The sequence below is a fragment of the Carex rostrata genome, chromosome 30 (genome assembly GCF_964058835.1).
Source record: "Carex rostrata chromosome 30, lpCarRost1.2, whole genome shotgun sequence".
In the NCBI taxonomy this organism is placed as follows: Eukaryota; Viridiplantae; Streptophyta; class Magnoliopsida; order Poales; family Cyperaceae; genus Carex; species Carex rostrata.
The window spans coordinates 5,080,108-5,102,122 of NC_135947.1; the positions used below are offsets into that span (position 1 = coordinate 5,080,108).

At 34.8% G+C, this 22,015-nt stretch overlaps 3 protein-coding genes across 7 annotated transcripts; 2 read left to right on the plus strand and 1 right to left on the minus strand.

Moving 5' to 3' along the window:
* The first annotated feature begins 3,346 nt into the window (after nucleotides 1-3,346).
* On the plus strand, nucleotides 3,347-8,882 carry LOC144546666 (uncharacterized). Of its 3 annotated transcripts, XM_078295198.1 has the most exons (4): nucleotides 3,347-3,424; nucleotides 3,553-3,596; nucleotides 4,940-5,124; nucleotides 5,644-8,882. In XM_078295198.1, exons 3-4 carry the CDS (start codon nucleotides 5,031-5,033, stop codon nucleotides 8,661-8,663), a joined length of 3,114 nt encoding a protein of 1,037 aa, XP_078151324.1. In that variant the 5' UTR covers nucleotides 3,347-3,424; nucleotides 3,553-3,596; nucleotides 4,940-5,030; the 3' UTR covers nucleotides 8,664-8,882. The 3 variants fall into 3 exon arrangements, with proteins under 3 accessions (XP_078151324.1, XP_078151326.1, XP_078151325.1); XM_078295200.1 differs by lacking the exon at nucleotides 3,553-3,596 and having other exon boundaries at nucleotides 3,375-3,424; XM_078295199.1 differs by lacking the exon at nucleotides 3,347-3,424 and having other exon boundaries at nucleotides 3,457-3,596.
* A 1,234-nt stretch (nucleotides 8,883-10,116) lies between these two features.
* Nucleotides 10,117-16,019, minus strand: LOC144546781 (mitochondrial adenine nucleotide transporter ADNT1-like). Of its 3 annotated transcripts, none has more exons than XM_078295330.1 (8): nucleotides 15,548-16,019; nucleotides 13,632-13,680; nucleotides 13,296-13,459; nucleotides 13,136-13,173; nucleotides 12,638-12,750; nucleotides 12,175-12,288; nucleotides 11,262-11,615; nucleotides 10,117-10,427 (listed from the first exon to the last, which is right to left on the minus strand). In XM_078295330.1, exons 1-8 carry the CDS (start codon nucleotides 15,685-15,687, stop codon nucleotides 10,344-10,346), a joined length of 1,056 nt encoding a protein of 351 aa, XP_078151456.1. In that variant the 5' UTR covers nucleotides 15,688-16,019; the 3' UTR covers nucleotides 10,117-10,343. The 3 variants fall into 3 exon arrangements, with proteins under 3 accessions (XP_078151456.1, XP_078151458.1, XP_078151457.1); XM_078295332.1 differs by having other exon boundaries at nucleotides 13,125-13,173; nucleotides 13,270-13,459; nucleotides 15,548-15,989; XM_078295331.1 differs by lacking the exon at nucleotides 13,296-13,459 and having other exon boundaries at nucleotides 13,125-13,173; nucleotides 15,548-15,988.
* Nucleotides 16,020-20,571: 4,552 nt separating this feature from the next.
* LOC144547058 (uncharacterized) lies at nucleotides 20,572-22,015 on the plus strand. Its single transcript, XM_078295669.1, has 3 exons — nucleotides 20,572-20,823; nucleotides 21,148-21,279; nucleotides 21,503-22,015. The coding sequence occupies exons 1-3, from the start codon at nucleotides 20,572-20,574 to the stop codon at nucleotides 21,584-21,586; spliced, it is 468 nt and encodes a 155-aa protein (XP_078151795.1). The 3' UTR covers nucleotides 21,587-22,015.

The following is a 22,015-nucleotide window of genomic DNA, read 5'->3' on the forward strand; positions in this document are numbered from 1 at the left end:
ATTTAAACTTCGAAATAATATTATGAATACATAGTAGGAACCGATATATGCTATGCATAGTACTATAGCCTCACTCTAGAATTAATTATTTCAATTCTGAAAATTCAGATTTAGAATCATTTGAAATATCTCAAGATCCGACTCCAATGGTAACTTGACAAAACATGTTACTGCAAATTGTCCGACACATAACAGCTAATTACCACAAAAATAATCTGGACCGCTCTAATTAGCATTCATACAATTTTCTTTGCTACAATAGTACAAATGTACAATGCATCAACACCTTCATTAAATTGTTGCTTTCACCAAATTGATACTTGCATCCAAAACCAGTGGGTCCAGGTTTCACATGGCCAAGCATCAGTTAACATGTGTATTAATTTCAGTTCCCTCGTTTTTGGAATCAAAGAATCAAACCCTGTGCAAATTTTGATTCAAATTTATTTGAAACGAGATTCAGCCAGCTCGGATTGTCAGTTCATTGCTTGAGAAAAAAAATGAAGTCAACAAAGCCAGGAATCCTCAATACTTTCAATACTTGACTGTGATATTGGAATTTGTAAAGTAAATTTGGCATTGAATTTTTGAAAGGGAGATGCTATTGAAAATATACTTGAATCAAATTAGTACTTTCAATACTTGACCTAAAACATGCCAAGTGCTTCAACTCAGTCCATCTAACATACCTAATAAATCACTTAATTACTCTGCTTAACCTTCACATATTTCCTTTCAACTAGGGTACTTGACATGTCCACATTTATTTGCAATTTTTGTATGTATGAATATAATTGACAACGAACCCAATTTTTTTTTCCTGTCCTATTCTTAACATTTTTGTTAACAAAATAACTAATTACATTATATCAATTTGATGATCTTTATCATAAATAATGCATCTGTTAATTTTGTAATAGAAATTTGTGTAAATATCTTGCATAGCAAAAGAAATCACGTGGTTATTAATTTTGTCACGGCATGTTACAGACCCACTACAGCACGGCACATCATGCTCGTTGGTCACATGACGTGTCTGTTTGCGTAGCATGTGTTCCTCTCAATAAAAAAAAAACATCCTGACACGTCATGCGACGCGATAAACTTTTTCAGCATTGTTTCGTTATTTTAATTAATTTTGCAATAATTTCTTATATCCTAATTTTTTATATTTTTTATTTGAATCAAATTAAAAGCTGTAATTTGATTTGTAACATCATGTTTGATCACATTACGGTGTGACCACAGTCACATATATTATTTTTTGCATAACGTGATTGTCCTCTATCATTTTAATGACGTTATCACTTTTTTAAAAAAAAAAATTTTGGTCAACATTACATTTTTTTTCTTCACTACTGCCACAAGCAATTTCTAGAGCATACGGAAGAACATGGGTTCGAGTCGCGCGAGTGTGTTGTGTGAGTGCCTACGGGCTTGAATTAAAAAAAAAAAATCCTCAACATTTCTTGCGTGATTGGGTGGAAGCTGGAGCTACGTATGATAGGCGCCTATAACAAAAAGAAAAAAACCAAAGTTTTATCAGTTATCAAAATTTTATCACGTGGCATCTGCGTACTGCGTTCAAAACTTTTTTTTTTTTTTTGAGGAAATACGGAGTTCAAAACTATTGATGAAGGGACCTTTCAGAAACTACATATTTTTCCACTTCTGATTACGGTCCCACGTTGTTGTGATTAAAATCATTACTTCAGGACGAAATATTGGGTGGACAAGGATCCTCTCCATTACCGTAAAAGATTCTCTTCATTTTACGGTTGAGATCAACTCTGAACCGCTTTGGATTCGAGCTAGCGCAGGGAAGTATTATTGGACTTTGAGATTCGTGCCAAGTTAAAAAGAACGGTCTAGATCCAGTAATTGTAAAAGATTCTCTATTACGTACTGGAGAGGATCTAAATTCATATTGGGTAGTGATGTAGTGTGTCGGGTAAGGATCATCTAAAGTACATCGAATTTAATTTTGTATCCATATCTTTGGCACGAATATTATGGGGTTTGTCCATTCTGGAATCTGGATTGAAATCGGAAGGTCCAGCTTTGAAATCAAAATTTGAGTTACTTCAGAGAATGGGGACTCGTGTAGTCGTGTCCCCACTCCTTATTTGCTTTATTTGTGGCGGGAAAGAAATTCAACGGGCTACAACGCGGGAGATGAGAACCGACCCCACAGGGTCACCGTCGTCACCTAAGAGCCTCTGGTTTCTCCACGTCAGCACACTGCAGGTTTATTCCGACGGTAACTATACTAGGCGGTAATTGGATCCCGGAGTATTTGACTGGATTGGCCTGGTTTGTTTTTGCCTCTGAGCTGGCATCCGCCACACAACTGCGTACCCGGTGGCTACATTAAGGAATTCCTAAATAAACCCCGTCTACTGTAACTAATGTAATATATGATAACCAAATGTTTTAAATTTAAATAAATTATAATTCTTATTTTTCATAGCATCATGTATGCAAATAGAAAGTATAAAATGGAAATAATATTTATGTATTTAATATCAAATTTTTTTAGTTATCACTCTAATAAATTAAAATTAATTGATTACCATCCAATTGATCAAATCTCAAAATCTACCACCTACACGTACGGACGTACCCAGTTGGCGCACCAAATTGAATTGGTGCACAGACTGGGGATGCGCACCAAAGACTGGGTTGGCGCACCAATTTGTGCGCACCAAGCTTTTTTTTTTTTTTTTTTTAGTTTTGTCCTGTTTGTCTAAACCGTGCCTTTGACTTTGTCTCATTTATTTGACATTGTCTCATGGTTTACTGTCTCAAATGAGACACTTGGACTTCACCTTTTATTTGACAGTGTCTAATTCTATTCAGATCATTTAATGAGAAAAAATAAATAACACAACAACTTGGTGCGTCAACCGATAATGAGAAAAAATATACAACACAACAGCTTGGTCCTCATACTTTGACTATCATTCACATTTTTATTGAATTGAAATGGTGTGCCAACTCAGTATGCGCATTGATTGGTGCACATCCTCAGTGTGCATATTGAATTGGTGCGCATCTTCAATCCGCGTACAAATCTAATTTAGTGCGCTGAACCAGTCTACGTAGATGGTATTAATTAAGAAACAGCTAATAGAGTGGTTATCAATCAATTTTGATTTTATGGAGTGCTAATTAAAAAATTTCGATATTTGATAAGAACATTGAATTATGGTCTTTTGTCTGGGAACCGAATCCACGGGAAATTTTATCGCTCAGCAGAAAACAAACGCTGGCCATGTGAGCAATGGCATCATTGTAAATACAGAGAACGTTGGGTGTAAACATGTTTTTGTAACGTCCAAAATTATAATCTACCACATGCTACCACGACTCCTCTATACTCCACTGGAACTCACCGCTCTTTCTCTGAAGAGAAACGCTTCAGGTACTTTCTTCTCATTTGTTTTCTCCTCGAAGAAATTGAATCAGGGTCCCGATCTAATTTCGTTTTGTTGTTCGACGCTGGGAGCTATCTCCGTTTCGTAATTTCGTTCTCTTTTTTAATTTGTTCAGATTCTAGAGGATATTTCAGAGGAATAGGATTGGAACAGATTGAGGTATGCCTTGACATTTTTGTCACCTTATTTTTTTTATTAGATTCCCACTTATTTTAACAGGAAAACGATCTAAAATTTCAGAATCGTCTGAATTAAATGTTCTTGATTTGATTATTACTTTCAATTTTCAAATGATCAACTTTTAATCTTTTGAGCAGTTTTTCCAATTCTGTTGTTTTCCATAATCATGTCATCAATTTTTGGATTTTAGTTCCATTTCCGATGTTAGTCATGAAATCTTACGATTAAAGTTTCTTCACTTCTCTAGCAACCTCTCTTTGATTTTGATAGGATATGTAAGTCGTCAATTTGCTTTTGTGGTGTCTCTTGTTTTACTATTATTTTTACCCTATTGACTATTGAGGATCTAGGTGGGGTAGGTAATTGCTGAGGTGTAATATGATCCAGTTTCTAAGCAAAGAGCCAAAGTTCATTTTGAATGGTTTGATAGACTCGTGTTTGTTAAATTTTCATCTTAAAGCAATTAATCTTAGGTCACTTGTATATACGCTTTCAATTTTGCAATATCAGAAGTTGATGTAAAATAAGTTGATTACTGATGTCTGGTCAAGAAGTAGAAAAAAAAGAAGTAAAGGAGAGAGAATTGTTTTTTTGAGTAAAATTTGCAAGTATCTCTATTCTCAGATCAAAATCTTAACTGCATAAGATCTTTTTCTTTTCTTCAAAATCAAAATTCTTATTTTAAGAAACTGATTGGTACATTAGCATTTCCAGTGGACAACTGATAGTTAAATTGAAAATCAATTGAAATTTTATTATAAAAAAAAATCAATTGAACTACAAATCCTTTTCTAATTCTTTGCCATTTCATTTCATGGACTCTGCAATCAAATTTCAATGCCATTACATTCTGTTATGCTGACTTTTTAGTTCTGCTTAATTGTGATAATTTAAATCTCCAAAAGATTGGCTTATTTTGGCTAATTCACATAGCTTAGTGCAGAAAGAACGTGAGCTGTTCTGAATTGGGTTTGAATTCTTAAATTACCAAAACCATATTTAATTACAATATGTATCTGTGGAATTTCTAATATTTACCAAAAAGTTTAATTTTTTTTGTAAAATATCAGTTAACATGAAGGTTTCACCCTTATATTTTAGCAAGATGCTTTTGAAGTTTTTATATTTATACTATGCTAGGTTTTTGTCTATTTTATAATTTTTTTGTTTGTGAGATTTGGTTAGTTTCGGTATACAAGAGAAATATTCTAGAGAATGGAGTATCTGATACCAGTATAAACGGGTTATAGAATTGTCCTTACATATGTTTTATACACATCCTGAGAAGGTTAACAAACATGTTCTTTTTTATTTCTTGGCAGTTTATTTCATTAGCAGACTCAATAAAAGGATTTGGCTATTGAGAGGCCGATAGGTGGTGAAGTGTCCTTTTAAAGGTGTCAATTGCTCAACATGACAAGGAAGCACCGAATCGAGCACTTTTTGTCGTCCATTGTGGGGACCAATGTTCATTCTGATAGTTCTGATGTACTGGAAAAGAAAAAGGGTAACTACTCTTCAATCTTTGAGAAATTTACTCTGATATTTTAAATTTACAAAACCTGTAATTTATGTAAGATGTTATTGCATTTAGTCTTGTTAACACTTCTTAAACACCTGCTAATCTTTTTTGTAACTTTAGAAACCTATGATTGCTTTTCATGAACAGAACTTATTGGTTTGTCTTCATGGCATCGTAACTCCAATTAAGCCTTTATGTAGCCCTCGATTATAGAACTAAACCTCAGCCTCAGCCTGATCCTATTCTATCTTACATAACTTTGCCATTGAACTGAAAAATGCAGGGAACAAGCAAAACAAAAATATAAAAGGATACAATAAAAGAGAATAATGAGTATCTTAAAGCACTCATCTCACAGTTGGCATGAATCAGTTAATGCTGGTCTTGTAACCTAACCGTTATTAGCTACAATTAATTGTGCTAAAAGATGAATACTATGTCGATGAAATGAAAATTAATTATTGCTGTTGTAAATAACACCTTTGATTATTGTTTTCTTTTCAGAAATGGAGAAGAATTTGGATAAAATACTGAAGCTTATAGGGGATGACACCAGTACTCATCAAGAATATTCCCTTGATTCAGTTGATAAATCAGAACTGTCTTCTCTCATAAAAGAATTTCATAATGGTTACCAAGCCTTGTACCACAACTATGACCATTTGATTGGTAAATTGAAGAACAAGATTAGTCCCAAAGAGAGAGGAAATGGCGATCTCAAGTTGAAGCACAGTTCATCCAGCTCTGATTCTTCAGATTCAGATTTGGACGAAACCACCCCTCTCATGGCTAAATTGGAGGAGAAAGATGCTCTAATTAGAAATTTGGATAACAAACTGGAGAGTGTTTCTGGAGAGAACGAGGCACTAAAATTAGAAAATAAAATGGTTAAACAAGATATTAGCTACTTTGAAAAAGAAATGGAGGAAAAAGAATTTGTTATTTCGAAATTGAAAAAAGAAGCTGAGAGTGTTGGTGGAGAAAATGAGATGCTGAAATTAGAAAATAAGGAGGCTAGACAAGATATTTTGAAATTTAGAAAGGAGGCAGAGGAAAAAGAATCAGTTGTTTTAAATTTGAGAAAAGAAATTGAGAGCGTTTGTGGAGAAAATGCGATGCTGAAATTAGAAAATAAGGAGGCTAGACAAGAGATTTTGAAATATAAGGAGGAGGCAATGGAAAAAGAATCAGTTGTTTCGAATTTGAGAAAAGAAATTGAGAGCGTTTGTGGAGAAAATGAGATGCTGAAATTAGAAAGTAAGGAGGCTAGACAACAGATTTTGAAATTGGAAAAGGAGGCAGAGGAAAAGGAATCAGTTATTTCAAACTTGAAAAACTCACTGGAGACAGCTTCTGATGAGAACGAGGTGCTAAAAGTAGAAAAACAGGAGGCGTTCAGCCAGTTGAGCCAGGTCGAGAAAACATTGGAGGTTTCTGAAATTAAAAATGATCAGCTGAAAAAGGAGACCTTACAATTAAAAGAAGAATTGGGGGAAAAAAATTTGGTGATTTCAAATTTGAAGAAAAACTTGGATATGATGGAGACCCTTGAAAATGACAATGGGGCATTGCATGAACGGTTGAGAGTAATTTGTGAGGAAAATGAGAAATTTGTGCATATTTCAAATTTTGAAATGGATCGGTTGAGAGATGAGGTGTCAGATTTGAACCAGAAAATGGAGGAAAAGAACCAGCTAGAGGCTGATCTGAACCGGCAACTGAATGATGCAAATATTGAGAAGGAAGTGCTAATATCGACAAATTCTGGGCTTTTGTGTGAACTAAAGGAAGCAAAGGAAGATAGAGAGAGTTTGAAACTTGTGTTCGAAAGAGCTAATACAAGTATAGAAGAGTTGAGTGGTAAATTGGTGAGTGTAGAGAGAGAACATAATGAACGGTTGAGAGTAATTTGTGAGGAAAATGAGAAATTTGTGCATATTTCAAATTTTGAAATGGATCGGTTGAGAGATGAGGTGTCAGATTTGAACCAGAAAATGGAGGAAAAGAACCAGCTAGAGGCTGATCTGAACCGGCAACTGAATGATGCAAATATTGAGAAGGAAGTGCTAATATCGACAAATTCTGGGATTTTGTGTGAACTAAAGGAAGCAAAGGAAGATAGAGAGAGTTTGAAACTTGTGTTCGAAAGAGCTAATACAAGTATAGAAGAGTTGAGTAGTAAATTGGTGAGTGTAGAGAGAGAACATAAGAATATGCAAGAGGAGATAGAGCGACTATGTAGTAAACTGCAAGAAGAAGAGAGTATCGTAAGTGAACTTACTCTAAAATGTGAGCAGCTGAAGGATGAGAGAGAGAAGTTGTGTGATGCCAATGGTGATCTAAATGCGAAGCTAGAAAGAGAATCAACAGAGAAGGCAGAGTTGAAACAAATTCTAGAAATAAAAGAGAACGAAAATATTTTGCTTGCAAATGTTGTAGAAAAGAGGGAAGTGGAGTTGCAGGGTTTGACAGATGAGAGAGACAAGTTGAATGCCATTAGATCTGAGTTGGACTGTGGAATAGATGATTTGAGAGACAAGCTGAAAGTATTGCAAGAAGAGAAAGAGGGAGTGGAAGTGAAATTGCAGCAGGTGGAGAGAGGTTTGGAAGAAGCAAGATTCGAAAATTTAGAACTTCAAGGGGAGATTGTGAATCTATCTGCTGAAAAGTTGAAAGTAGAAGAGGAGGTGAAATTAATTTTTGAGAAATGCCTGGAAAACCAAGTTTTGGGTAAGAATGGGGAGGAGAGGTTGAGGGGCAAAATTGTCAATCAAGAAGCCTGTGTAGATGATCTAGGTTATTACTTTGGAGAGTTAGTATCTAGTTGCAAAGAATTGAGAGATGCATACGTGGATTCCATGGTGCATATTACTGCACTAGAGTCTCTCAGCACAGAACAAAATAGAGAGATAAAAAAATTGGAAGAAACCTGTTTGGAGCAAAAAGGAAAGCTTGCACTTTCAGAGGGTGAAACTGCAAAATTGAATGTTCAACTTCAAGCTCTCGAGGTGCAGCTCAGGCTGTCAAATCAAAAGCTGAAAGTCACTGAAACAGAGTGTAGATACAAAGAGGAGAACTCCAAGAATATGGTCGAGGGTCTAAACCTGAAAGTGCGAGATCTCGAGGGGAAAATGTCAAAAATGATAGCTAGACTCAATTATCTTGAAAACCACCTTGTAGAAACAGAGCAAAATGCAAAGGTAGGGATCTCAGCCTTAGGAAATAGAATCAAAGAACTGAAATCAATTTTTGATGAGAGGTTCTCCAGTTTTGTTTCACGGGTTCTGGAGCTTAATGAGGAGTTAAAATTTTTGAAAAAGAATTTGGATGAAGAACATTCTGAGAAGGAAAAAATGAAGACTAGATTGGTGGAACTGGAGAGAAGGATCAAGGAGGAGGAAATGCAGATAAACTTGAAAGACGAAGAAAAAAAGGAGGTGATCAGGCAGCTTTGCATGGCGATCGAGTACTACCGTGAGAATTGCAATATTCTCATTGCAATTTCCAAACGAACTCGGCATTAGTTTCAGTAAATTTCATTTTAAGGTAGAAGTTTAGTCTTTCAGGTTGCCTCAGTATATATAAATGAAAATTGTTGTGTAATGCATGACAAATCTTGCTTTCTTTTTTCTTTCTGCACATTTAGATTTTATCTGTGTTGACATATTATTGTGTTGTAGTTAGTTGCAATTATATTTAGGTGGAGTTCCAAACCTATTGCATAGAGTCAAAAGCAGGAGGTACATTATCTTGTTTTTCTTTTCAATTTATTTTCTGGTCTAATAATCAGGGAGCTAAAATAGGTGTGACTGCTTTAATCATCAAGATCCTGATCAAACTGGCAATTTCCTTTTTTTTCTTCTGGCTGAATTTTTTCTGACAGTCTACAGGATTTCAGGACCCTTGGTACCGATTGACTTTCTTAAAAATCTCTAGTTTCCACTAAATTCGAATTGCTTTACCTGTTTTTTCATGTTTTCTGCGTTGCACATTTTAATGTAAATAGATATGAATGGTTCTTGAATGATTTTGGTGGTGTAAGTAACACTTTACAAGGTGATGGATCTGATAGTTTTTACTTCGTCAACAAGTTAGCACGAGGACACCAGCATATTGGATGTTTAAAAAACAATACACGCCGTTCAGATTTTGCATGTCTGACAATAAGGAGCAGCAAAATGATCACATGAAAAAAGTAACTTTATGTTTTCATCATCTTTACACCTCTGGACAATATCCAACTAGTCCATTAAAAAAAGAAAGGGACATTTCGTTCACAATTAACAAGACAGCAGCAGCTGTTGTGATTCCTAAACAGATGCAACCATAACCAAGATGTTTTGATATTCAAGAAAAAAATGTAGCATAGGATGCACTTGCATAACCAGCTTATAGAAAACGAATAAATTTAGAACATAATCAGCCTTGACATGGCCAAATTATAATAGATTATTGCATGTGCTGATTTTTATACCTTTATTTTGGAACCCTTAACATAAAAGCAGACACAAAAATAACACGGCAAAAGTTCTTCCATATCTGAAACAGAATTTTTTTTGCTGTTACTCGAAAGGAATAACAGGAATCTGTTATTCCGATTACAGGTGTTGATCTTCATCGAGATTCATTCATGACAAAATTTCTTCATTAAGATCCGCACATGATTTTTTTTTTTTTTGATCAAAAGCCCGTAGGCACTTGTATTAATTATCATCAATGGTTTAAATAGCGGTTATAGCAGTATAGCGGGACGGTTAAAAACAAAAGTAATTGCACTAAGTAGTTAGCTAGTTATATATCGCCCATAGCACCATAGCCTTTAGGATCTGAAAAAGCTATAACTAGCTATTTAGAACACTGATTATCATGCATGAAAATTTTTGAATGGCTGGGATCAAAATAACAGAAGATTTATTTCCATCTGGAACCAGATTTCTGGTCTCTACAATCTACATAGAATACTGAAACAGATCCACAAAAAAATAACTGCAAGCCAATTAATTTTTTTTTTTATTGTGAATAGCCACAGCAGGTAAGACGTTGCCCAGCTGCAAATACAACTTAAAACAAATTGTTGACTATTATCAACACAAATTAGAGAAGGTCTTCAACCTTCCCTTCTACAAGTTCTTTTTAAATTACCGCACCACCTACAAAGCTAGGAGTCAGAACCCTACAAAAATAACAAGCCATGCTTTTATCCTTTAATCCGATATTCTCATCTCCACACCAAGCATATCCTTTACACATTCATATGTCACGAAAGCAATTGCAATTGATGGGACAACCTGAACATAGTAGAAAGCCCTATCAGTCGACCTCACATTCAACATCCATAATTTTGCACTGAATAGCTTTCATTAAATTCATATCTAGAACATTGGAAGTTATTCTAAATCTTGACACATACATCTTAACTCACATCTCAAACTTCCAAATTGTTTCTTGAAAACTCAAGGCTATTATCATATGGGGCTATATGAGTTCAAAACTCAACTTATATTTTCAAGTTTAACCATCTACGGGCACCTAGTAGCCTGTTACAAGACCCAACCTTATTTTGAAAAAACCTAGATGCCTCTAAATTTAAAAATGCCATAACCATAGCCCATAATTGTGCTAAAGTACCTTAAAAATATAACATTAACACAAGGCATCATTGCAAGCTCATGTGCTTAGAAAATTACCATAATATACAGCAGAACTCTATTGGAAAGTTCACACCTACTGCCTTGACCCAATAGCATTGCATTGGGACAGTGACAGATAAGTCCCAATGCATGGGCCAGTATATCAGCAACCTAATTGCACCCTATGAAACTTGGTGCATCACTCACTACATTGGGATTCTATGGCAGCAGAATGGAACTCTTCTAAGAATATCCAAATGGAAATTAGATGCTGCTGTTTCTCTGATATCCTATGAAATCATTTTGTTTCCAAACTAAAAGCGCTTTCTGTGCTTTGCCATGGTATTTTCCTCTAGTACTCATGCAGTGTAGCTACTCAAGTTGTAATAAAGATGTACATGCAGTCCACCAAGTTTGAACTGTTACTCTTCTTACCACTTATCAGAGTTCCTGAATTTAATCCCACAAAATCAAAGAAGTTAATTAAAATACCTTGACAGAGTTAGGAATAAGGCCCTTGTACAGAGCGCCGAACCCCTCATGGCGAACTGTCTTCCTGAACGCATCAACCATGCCAGAGTACTGGAGGGGCTGTTCCTTACCGTGGGCCCCAGCAGTGACAATGGAGGCAGCATGATTCCAGCCGACCATTTGCATGCGCCGACGGACCACATCGAGAGGGTATGCCACTGTCTGGCCCACTGTGCCAGCAGCGGCCCCACATCCCAGCTTCGTTGCCACCCCCAACTCCTTTGCATCCTCGTTAACTAATCCGAAGGGTTTTGACTGCAGTAGCCAGTCTTTAAGCGTCTCATAAACAGCAAAGTTTAGCCCCACATACGGAATCTGCACCAAAATGAATAGTAGAGAGTAATGATTGATTCTTACCACAAACTAGTATACTAACATACTGTTTGGTTGAAACTTTTTAAACAGAGTTACTTTTACCTTAAAAAAAACAAAAGGAGAAAAAAAGAAAGAGAGAAGGAAGAGGAAAGAAGGGAATAGATGTTTTCATTCTTTTAGTTGTTTCAAAAAGATGCATGTTGTAACATCCTTGAATCACAAATGATCAATTATTGTTCCAAGAGTTCTGACAATCCTATAAATGATTCCTGTGCCATGTCACAATTGAACTTTAGCAGAATAATAACAATTAAAATTCAATTCCAGTGCACCTTAAGATGACGATGGCAGAGAAAAAAAAAACACCACACAAGATTCATTGTAATCAATTTAAAATATTGATCTTTCAGCTTGAAGCCGTACAAAGTGAAACCCAAAGTTAACAATTATTATACACATGAACAATTTGTAATGCAGATTAAAATCAACATCCTGAATTGGATTAGGAACTTGAAGTTTAAATTTTGTGTGTGTGTGTGTGAGAGAGAGAGAGAGATACCACTCCAATAACAGAAGGAAGCCAGCCTCTATAGAGAGCACGGAAGCCTTCTTCTCTGTACACAGTGCTTAATGCATGAAACATGCCTCTGTACTGGTATGGTGACTTCTCAGTCTGTAAAATATGCAAACAGCATAAAGTAACAACCATAAATACAAAAAGATTAAGCAATCCACCAAGTACAATAAATTCAGAAGGGATACCATAATGCCCAGTACCAGTACCAGTACCAGTATGCAGTGGGTGTTAAACGCTTTACATAAAGATGCTAAACCTGACATGCAGGTATTGATAGGACCAGCTACACAACACTCTAAACTTTGGATCTCAACTAACTTCAGAAAACCTCAACTCGGGACAAGTAGCCCCAACAGGCCAAGAAAAGATCACATGGTGACAAGCATCTTCTTACCTGTACTAGGATTGATTGTGAAGGGGTGCAAGAAATTTTAAAAAGAGTTACCTGGACTGTAATCCGGCCACGAACCATGTCCATGGGATAAGTGGCAGACATAGCTATTATACCAGCACATGCACCAGCACCAAGCCGCAACACTGGAGTCAGTTGAGCATCCTCTGCAGTTATTAATGAAGTCAAACATACGGCCTCTTACATGGTAAAACTTGTATTATTTTAATTTCACATAACATTAGTTTTCCAATTTCATTATTATATAACAAGTGTTAAAATCTACCATTGATTAAGCAAACTAGACAACTAAAATTCACACACTCGGTGACATTTCTCGTGGTAAAGGGAGAAAAAAGGACTAGCGAAAGATGTGTTAATTACATTCTTCTAGGATATAAATGCAACGGATATCTTACGCTCTATATAAGAAATATTTAGATATGTAAATAGAGAATTCTAAAAATCTTAGTTTCTCAAGGAAATGAAGATATGTTGCATTATAAAAAATACAACATTAAATCAGAAAAACCAGAGTTACCGGTTACGCACCATTTCCTGTCTTGCTTCGATAAAGCCACAAAATCCCTCTGCCAAAATTAAGTACCAGAACAAGTGGCAATAGGAATGAGGAATTAGTGATTTCTCTAGGAAATAATAATCAAGGTGTAAAAAAAGAAGTTTACATTGGAAATATGGAGCAAAAAGCAACCTGCATGCTTCTTCATAGCTGAAAAATTTGACAGCTGAATTTGGTACAATTCGGGCACAATTGGTACCATTTCCCTTAAAAAGACCTCTAAGCCCCTCAGTTCTCCAAATGTACTTGAGGCCTTGAATTGTACCATTGTACTTTATATTGTGGGGATTTTGGACCTGAAATGATACAATGCCATAAGATTGATGGATGAAAAGAGGGTGCACAGAGAGAGAGAGAGATTTTTTTTTTTAGTATGTAGGACTTGACATGTACTGTGCTATAGAGGTTAAGGACTTATTTGGCAGCCGCTGCAAAAAATTGAGGGAGAGAGAGAGAGAGAGCTCATACCTGGAGCAAGATTTTTAGCCGTTCAAGTGGAGCTACTGCAGTGCGGGACCTAGATTGAAGAAAAAGATTATTATATGTAACATTTATATAAAAATTGGTTAGTACATAAAAAAAATCATTATAAATATCATTGAAATAAAAAAGGCACATGAAAAAGTTGTAGGGGTGTACCAACCCCCCTGACCCGATCAACCTGCCTAACCCGAAAAATAACGGATTTAAATTTTACTTGGTTAGGTGTGGATTGAATTTCAATAAACCCTAAAAATACATATTGATTATGGATTCTAAATTTATATTGGTTAAAACCAAATCTGACAGCATATAACTGAATATTGTCTCTATCATAATTTTTCGGAGCTCTAAATTATGTTTTTAATCAACATAAATTTATAATGAATTATGCTTATGCATCCTTGAATTTATTTATCTTTTATTTTGCTTAAAACAATTTGTTAATTCATCATTATATTTAGTGTTGTTTACTGTAAGATGTTTTTATTGTTAGTTAAAAATGTATTGTGTTGGATTATATAGAATGCTATTGCACGAATATTTGTCATTTATATATTCATATTAAGAACTTCACTTATGTTATTATAGTGTTGTTTAAAGTATCATAAACCTGACTACTCCTTATCGAATTGAAAACGAGACAAAATGAAAAAAGTATAAACAGTACAGAATATTTCCATTTGGTTATATTACTTGTGAAGAAGTATAAACATTATCTTATTAGTTCTTTTACAGGCAAAAATGAAAAACAAATAATTCTGCAAAGTGAAAAGTACTTCTCAACATAAATGAGCAATTAAGTATCAGAAATGATAATAAAGTACATGCAAATGCAAGTGACACAGAAAGAAGGAAACAGCACAAAAGGCCCAGACAACAAATATATCCAAATAGGTTACAATCTTCAAAAAATATAATTAGTTGGGAAATGACAACTTGGTCAAGGAATACCATAATTGAGTCCCTTGGTCAAGGAATACCATAATTGAGTCCTTTCTTATAAGACGGCCAAATTTAATTTGATCTCTTAAATGACCACAAGTGACCCTGCACTAACACTTTAATATTTGTCTATGCACCTAACATTTGGTAAATTCAATCACCAATCAGCACACAACTATTTTGGACACAACTAGATAAAAAGGCAGAAAGCCCTTGCAGCAACCTCACAAAACAAAAGTAACAATTTTGGACACAACTAGATAGAACTTCCGTGAACTATTTTCCACAAAATCCCACTTGTTACATGATGTGTACCTATCACCTTAAATTTCATTTCAATCCCTAACAAATGACATCATCTTGAAAGCCAGGTTCTATATAAAGCACCATGAACGGGTTGATTAATAATAAAAAGCATACCAAATATGGTATATCAATCAATAAATAATATAATAACAAAAGGACATGAATGCTCTTGTTGTTGTTAAAAAATAAAAATAAAAAGGTTTTTAAGCTTTTTTGGGGGTTGAAGCAAGAATCAATTCTTCCATAATGAAAAGAAGGACATGAATATTGGAAAGATTCTTTACATCAGTTACTACCAAACTATGCATTTATACCCTCAAAACCTAAGTTTGCCATTACTAGCCAAAGAGAACCTTATTTAAAAAAAAGAAAGAAAAATCTTGTTTATCCAGAAAAACTCTACTTGAGATATTCTGCCGATAACATATCAACATATTGAATTGCAAGGTAACAAGCAAGTAATAAACCAAAAATTCAAATCAATTTCTGACAGCCCTTTTCCACTTCCTCAAGAAAAATAATTTTCATCATATCATAACTCCAAAATAACAATAGCACCAGAAAAGGGAAAGGAACAAACCATACAAACAAAACACCAGTCAACTCATATAAAAAAAACAGAGAGATACAAAAGGAAAATGCAAAGAGCTTACACTGCACCAGCGACACCACCAGCGAAGAGAGACTTGCACACGGTGACTACCGCGTGTGTCGCCTTGGATTCCTCCGTAATCACGATGCGAGAGACAGCTGTCTCGCCGGTGCTCTTCCCCATCACATCCTCTGACGTCATTCCAAAACCCAAACCCTAACTCCTTGACGAAGAACAAGTAAAACCGAAGGCGCTCACCGAACGGTGATCCCACCGATCGGAGAAGGGAAAGGAAGAGATGGATAGGTCGGATCAAACGGAAATCCGATCGGAATGAATTGGATGGATTCTTTGCGCGATCGTTTGTATTTGTCTCCCCTGCTGTTCTTATATGTTTTCCGAATTGAGGTTTGGGCTAAATTTTGTTGTGGGGTTGGTATTTCTGTGGGGAAGGGTAGAAGCTTGGTATCAGTGGCGGCTATCCGTTATTATAGAAAAGAGAGAGCGAGAGAAGAATGAGTGGGGGCAGCAGAGAGCCAGAGAGAGGAGGCAGTGATTCGGCTCCCAAATTGATACATTTTGAGTACACTCGGTCTACTTGTTAATACGTAATTCTGGATATCAGCTTGCTTAATTTGTTGGATTCTTTAATTTTGACGCATAAACATACAGAGTAACTATGATTTTATCACTAGAGGTATGTTAACAATTTTATTTTATAGTGTTAGAAGTATAGTGGTTTCTGAGGGTATTCACAGGAATGTAGTTGAATAGAAATTTAATCATTTATAAGGATGTAGTGTTAGATAAGATGACTCTTATGTAAAAAGAAAAGATATATTTTTTAAATTTTATCTCCAATTTTATAAGGATGTAGTAAAAATAATTTTATAATTATTGCAAGTTCTTAAGTACTTTTATAGAAGTAATTCAATTTTGTTATTTGTTATTAATTGATTTTATACAAAATAGAATCGCAACATTCAACATAAAGGCCATACAGTTTAATCATATAATAAAACAAAGTTAGTATTATATACATTTGTCAAAATAAATACCACTATTGTAAGAGGTTTCTAAGTTTAATTTTTCATTTTGTATTTGCATATAATCTAATCGTAAAATTCTATTTTTGGTCTAAATTGTATAATATGGAAAAAAATAAATACATACTTGTAAGCACATGCACAATTACACACCCACCCATACATGCAAAAATACATACATACAAGGTCAAAGTATAAAAAAAAAAACCAACCTTAAGTAACTCTCATCAAAATTTTATTATTTTAGATCATTAGATGTGGATTGACATTTTTTTATGAAATATTTCAGCCACCCACCTTATTATTAACTAAAACAATTAGTAGACAAAAATATACATTAGAAAGAGAACAATACGTACTTAATTTCGTAAGCTTAGAAACTATTCAGTCTATTTCAAAAAAATAGCAAGTTATTACAAAACTCAATATATAACTATATTTAGATCTGGATATACATGATTATTTGAAGGGTATAGAATTATTTTGTTTTGAATTTACATGTAAACACTAAACAAATTGTTGAACAAGATGAAATGATCATTGATAACACATTACTATTCATTGATAATAATGAAAACGCACCTCCTTGTAGGCACTACCAAAAAAAAAAAACACACCTCCTTAAATGCTAGACCATGTCCAAAACTCTGTTTTCATATTTGATCAAGAATAGTTGCCCTTTGCTTGGTTGGTGTCCCAGTGCCAGGGCCAGGGGAGAAAATTGTGGATCAGACTTCTTGAGAAAACAAAACCTAGAGATATTATACCGGGTCCGACTCACATTTTCCTACCAAACCCGTTAAAGCTCTCACTAAATCCGAGTATACATGTTAAGACAGAACTCAGCAATCGATAAAACATGAAGTCAGATTGGAGGGAAAATAAGTTTTCTATGAGCACAAAATAAACTGCTAGGTTAAAATATTGCCTATATTATACTCGATGGATAATGGTATCTTGGATTTGTTTTGTACCCGACCCAATTCACACTTGAAAGAATGATTGTTACGGCATTATCCGATTTCTGAAGAAAAATGGATTTGTCCGCGTCGGCGTCGATAGCTATATTGGCATTTTGCCAAGTGGCGCGCGCACGGCCACTTGATTGTGACTTCATTATGTTTATTTTATTTTATTTTATTACTACAATGCCCGTCGGCTAGACTTTTTTTTTTTTTTTTTTTTCCTTCAAACACAAAATAATCGTCCTATAAATCCTCAACAAATGAGATAATAAATACTAAAATAACTGGATATTTTTGAATGAACATGCTCCAGAGCTCAGAGATTGAATATGTTCTATAAATCTTAATTCTTAACTACGGTGATGATACACTCATTTTTTTCTCAAGCTTATTTTAGGAAAGATGACGCTTTGAAATGGACTTGGTGGGATTTGAAAAAGTATGTTATGATAAATCTGTAATAGTGGGCCTCAATATCTCTGATTCTTTTTTTTTACTCGCCAATATCTCCCGAAATTTTTATTAATAGGAAATTAATTAAATAAATATCCAAAATGAAGAATGTTTTTGCGTTTTTTCGAGATATAGGGAAAACGTGATGGTTAATCACGTCCACTGGCCGTTATAGACTATTACGGCCAGGTTTAGCACTAATCACCGCACTTCTTAAAAAAAAAAAAAAATTCCTGGCCGTGATTGATAATCATGGCCAGAATTCAAATCCAGTGCAATATCTGACCGTGTAGAATGAGATCTGATGTGTAGAATGAGATATGAGTTTGTCCATTTTAATATGGCATGCATGTCTGGCCGTGATTGATAATCACGGCCAGGAATTTTTTTTTTTTTTTAAGAAGTGCGGTGATTAGTGCTAAACTTGGCCGTGATAGTCTATAACGGCCAGTGGACATGATTAATCATCACGTTTTTCCTATATCTCGAAAAAACGCAAAAACGTTATCTAATCTCGATATTTAATTAATATATTTTCTATTAATAAAAATTTCGGCAATATCTCTAATTCTGACATTATGCATTGGGCTTATCTTTTTGGATATAAAATTGGAGAACTTCCTATTCAATGTATATGGTTCCTTTGCATTGGAGAAAAACCATAAAAAGAGAAAAAGAGAAAAAGAGAAAAAGATTAAGATTGTATTAGGATTGTATCATCCAAAAAGTTGAGAAAGACTTCACTGTTCAGTAGTTCACATGTAGAAAAGTGAGATACTGTTTTTTTTTTTGAAGAACTTGACCGAAGCTGTCAAGGCTGAAAAAGTGAGATATTGTTAGTAGGAGGGAGAATCACTTTAGGGCCTGTTCGGTGCGCTACTGTGTGTATGAGAAAAAAAATTTTATTCAGACTGAATTTTTTTTTTTTTTTCCACAAGCACAGTAAAAATTAGTTCAATTCCCATTCTCATTTCCCATCCCATTTTTTCCATATTGAATGGGGAACTTCACGTATATCCCTCGAAAATCTTGAATATTGAATTGTGAATTGACAACAGTAACTTTGTGCAAAAAGTCAGATATTGTCCTTACCATAGCAGTTTCAGGCCAGCACAATACATATTTGCATTAATGATCCCATAAAACCTTGCTACAATTGTAACAAAAATTTGACTTGGACAGGAGAGGTGTCAAAGATTACAAACTTGCTACAATTTTTAATGTTAGAAGATTATTTTCTCTTTTGAAATCATGCTGCGAAGTCTAGAACATTATATTCTCTAACGAGCATGAGGAAAACAAATATGATAGTGGCGGACCGAAATGAGACATAATAACCAGATGAAACAATAAATAATGTTTTTAATGGCAAAACGAGACAATATATAATAGCTAGTAATAGGTGAACAAAGATTCAGATTTACTGTTGGATATGTAAGTAATGATAGAATCTTTGTTTCTACGAGTCACAATTGCATCTTTTTTGCTTCATTGCATAATTTATACTGATTAACAACAAATTAATATACTCTTAAAAACTGTTTATTTCATAAAATTCTTGGCCTCACTAGTGTACTGTATTGTTAATATTTCAATGCCAGTACTTATTTCTTGTTCTTATGTTCGTTTTCTTTTCAGAAGCCAAGGCATTGACCATGAGTAGTCATGTTATTTCACTGAAATCTACAAACAAGAGAGGCCACATGACTAATCCTAAACCTAAATTAAAACATCAACCTCTTGGTACCAGACCCAAAAAAATTCCAACTACTATTGACAGGATAAGTAAATTACCAGATCATCTCTTACATCACATCCTTTCCTTTCTTCCACTAAAACAAGCCGGACGGACCAGCATATTGTCTCATAGGTGGAGGAATGTATGGGCCTCAATGCAAAATTTGACGTTTTACATGGACCAATTTGTGAATCTTGGGCTTGAGAACTTCATCAGATATGTCAATGCTGCACTGCCGCACCGCCCAAAACAAGACATTCAAAATTTTAAAACATTTTTTGTTAATTAACGGATAAAACTTACAAATTACTCCGTTAATCTTCGTGCGGAAGCGGATCTTGCAAACGTAGCAGTATCACTGGTTCTGCAAGGAATCACAAGCCGAAACCGAAAGCCCTGCGTTTTCCACGACCTAAGACCTTCTTGTATTAACAGAGTACTTCTTGGTGTTTTTCTTGTATTACGAAATTAATGAATCTGTTATTTCTGTTAAATAACAGAGAGTGAGAGAGGGATTGGGTTTATATAAAAACCAATGCACCTCTTCATAACGGGTCAACACCTTTTCATAATGGGTTAGGTTTTGGATTTGGGTTTCCCATAATGGGTGTACCTATTAATAAATCCAACACTTTTGTTCAGTGATTCTCCAACTAATCTCGTAACAAGTACAAGATGGCTCAGTCACGCAGTTAAAAACGATGTTTGGGTTCTTTCCATTATAATTCGGCTTCAAAATTATGGCGGAAATGTGATTTTGCCGAGACCTGTTTTAGCTAGTCAGTCGTTAGAGAAATTGGGTTTATTTACTTTCCCAAATGTAAAAATAATTACACCAAGAGATATAAATTTAAGCCGATTGAAAATTTTGAGCCTACAACGAATGGAGGTCAATTCGGCTTTTTTGGAGAAGATACTTTCGGGGTGCCCAAGGCTTGAAAATTTGAATTTGCATTTTTGCGGGGTAACCTTTTCAGGAGTATATTCTATCACATTGAGAAATTTAATCCTGGAACAATGTAGAATACAGACTAAGAGGGAGGACAAGTTCTACATTTGTACACCTAACCTCGTACATTTGCATTTTAATCAAGGATGTGGAGTATTGTCACACCATGAGAAGTTTAATGAAATGGTATGTTATTAATGTAATATTCTAGCTGATTAGTTATTATGAAACTTCTGAAATTTGCCCATGTAATTTGTTCAAAAAGTATACAGAAGTTACCTGTTCATTCTCCCTAAGGGGGGGGGGGGGGGGGGGGGGGGGGGGGTCGAAAAGGTCTACAACCAACCTAAAAAAAATATAAAAAATAAAACAGACGTCATGATAAGGAAATTGGATGATAGCCAGTTTTCAGTTGTTATGTAATTGTACTCAACTGATATGACATGGAGATTACTAACTTGATCTATATATATATATATATATATATATATATCTTTATCGAATTACCAGATTAAGCTAGATGTCCCAAATTTGAAGAGCTTATTACTTGGTGGATATTGGGTTGCAAGTTACCCTGATGCTGTCCCATTCTTTCTTCGGCACTCACCCATGCTTCAAGAGCTTACTCTGATTTGCAGCAAGGTATCATTTCTTTGGTCTTTTTGCAGCAAGGTATCGCTTCTTGCTAAGTTTTTTGTAATTGTTGGGCAAGTAATAGGTGTTTTGTCCACTGTCAATCCGGTACCCACTTGTACCTACTGGTACCATATTTGATGCCTGTGCCAACTAGAATAGGCATGCCAGTTTAACATGGAATTCTAAACTAGTTGTTCTTTGTATAATTGTTTTTCTTTTTTCTTTACAGGATTTTGGAAAATTGAATGAAGTGAAATCTGTTAATGGATTGAGTGATTTATGTTTTCCAATGCCGAGATCTGAACTCAGTTGAGATAATTTGCGATGAGGCTGATAAAAGGATACCTCATCTGATAAAGGTTTTTAAGAGAAATGGAATTTCTAATCTAAATCTCACTGGGGATTATAGTTCTATTGAAAGTGATTGCTTAAAAATGCTTTATGTTGTCTGGGTTTGGATAAATGATTAAATGAAGAAGAAGATCTTTTGGACTGCTAAGAGAAAAAATATGTTCTTCTTTGGAGCTTGCTCAACAAAGAAGAGAACATCATATTATTTTCCTTAACTTTTTTTTTTTTTTTTTTTTTTTTTTTCTGTGGGGCATGTGATGTGTTCATGCATCTAAATTTAGAGCATGAGCAATTGAGTGCCATCTTTGACAAACAGCAATGAAATGTACGTAATCTTTTTGGAGAATTTATACTAATAGTTTCACTCAGCATGTCATTTGGAAGCTCAAAC

Excerpts from the sequence above, each read along its gene's own strand:
- LOC144546666 (XM_078295198.1), top strand. The coding sequence starts at position 5,031 with ATGACAAGGAAGCACCGAATCGAGCACTTTTTGTCGTCCATTGTGGGG. Across the intron at positions 5,125-5,643 it reads TGTACTGGAAAAGAAAAAGG|AAATGGAGAAGAATTTGGAT; the intron begins GTAACTACTCTT and ends TTTTCTTTTCAG.
- LOC144546781 (XM_078295330.1), bottom strand. The coding sequence starts at position 15,687 with ATGACGTCAGAGGATGTGATGGGGAAGAGCACCGGCGAGACAGCTGTC. Across the intron at positions 13,174-13,295 it reads AGCTATGAAGAAGCATGCAG|AGGGATTTTGTGGCTTTATC; the intron begins GTTGCTTTTTGC and ends TAATTTTGGCAG. Across the intron at positions 10,428-11,261 it reads TTATTCCTAACTCTGTCAAG|GTTGTCCCATCAATTGCAAT; the intron begins GTATTTTAATTA and ends TACTATGTTCAG.
- LOC144547058 (XM_078295669.1), top strand. The coding sequence starts at position 20,572 with ATGGAGGTCAATTCGGCTTTTTTGGAGAAGATACTTTCGGGGTGCCCA. Across the intron at positions 20,824-21,147 it reads ATGAGAAGTTTAATGAAATG|ATTAAGCTAGATGTCCCAAA; the intron begins GTATGTTATTAA and ends TCGAATTACCAG. Across the intron at positions 21,280-21,502 it reads TTACTCTGATTTGCAGCAAG|GATTTTGGAAAATTGAATGA; the intron begins GTATCATTTCTT and ends TTTTCTTTACAG.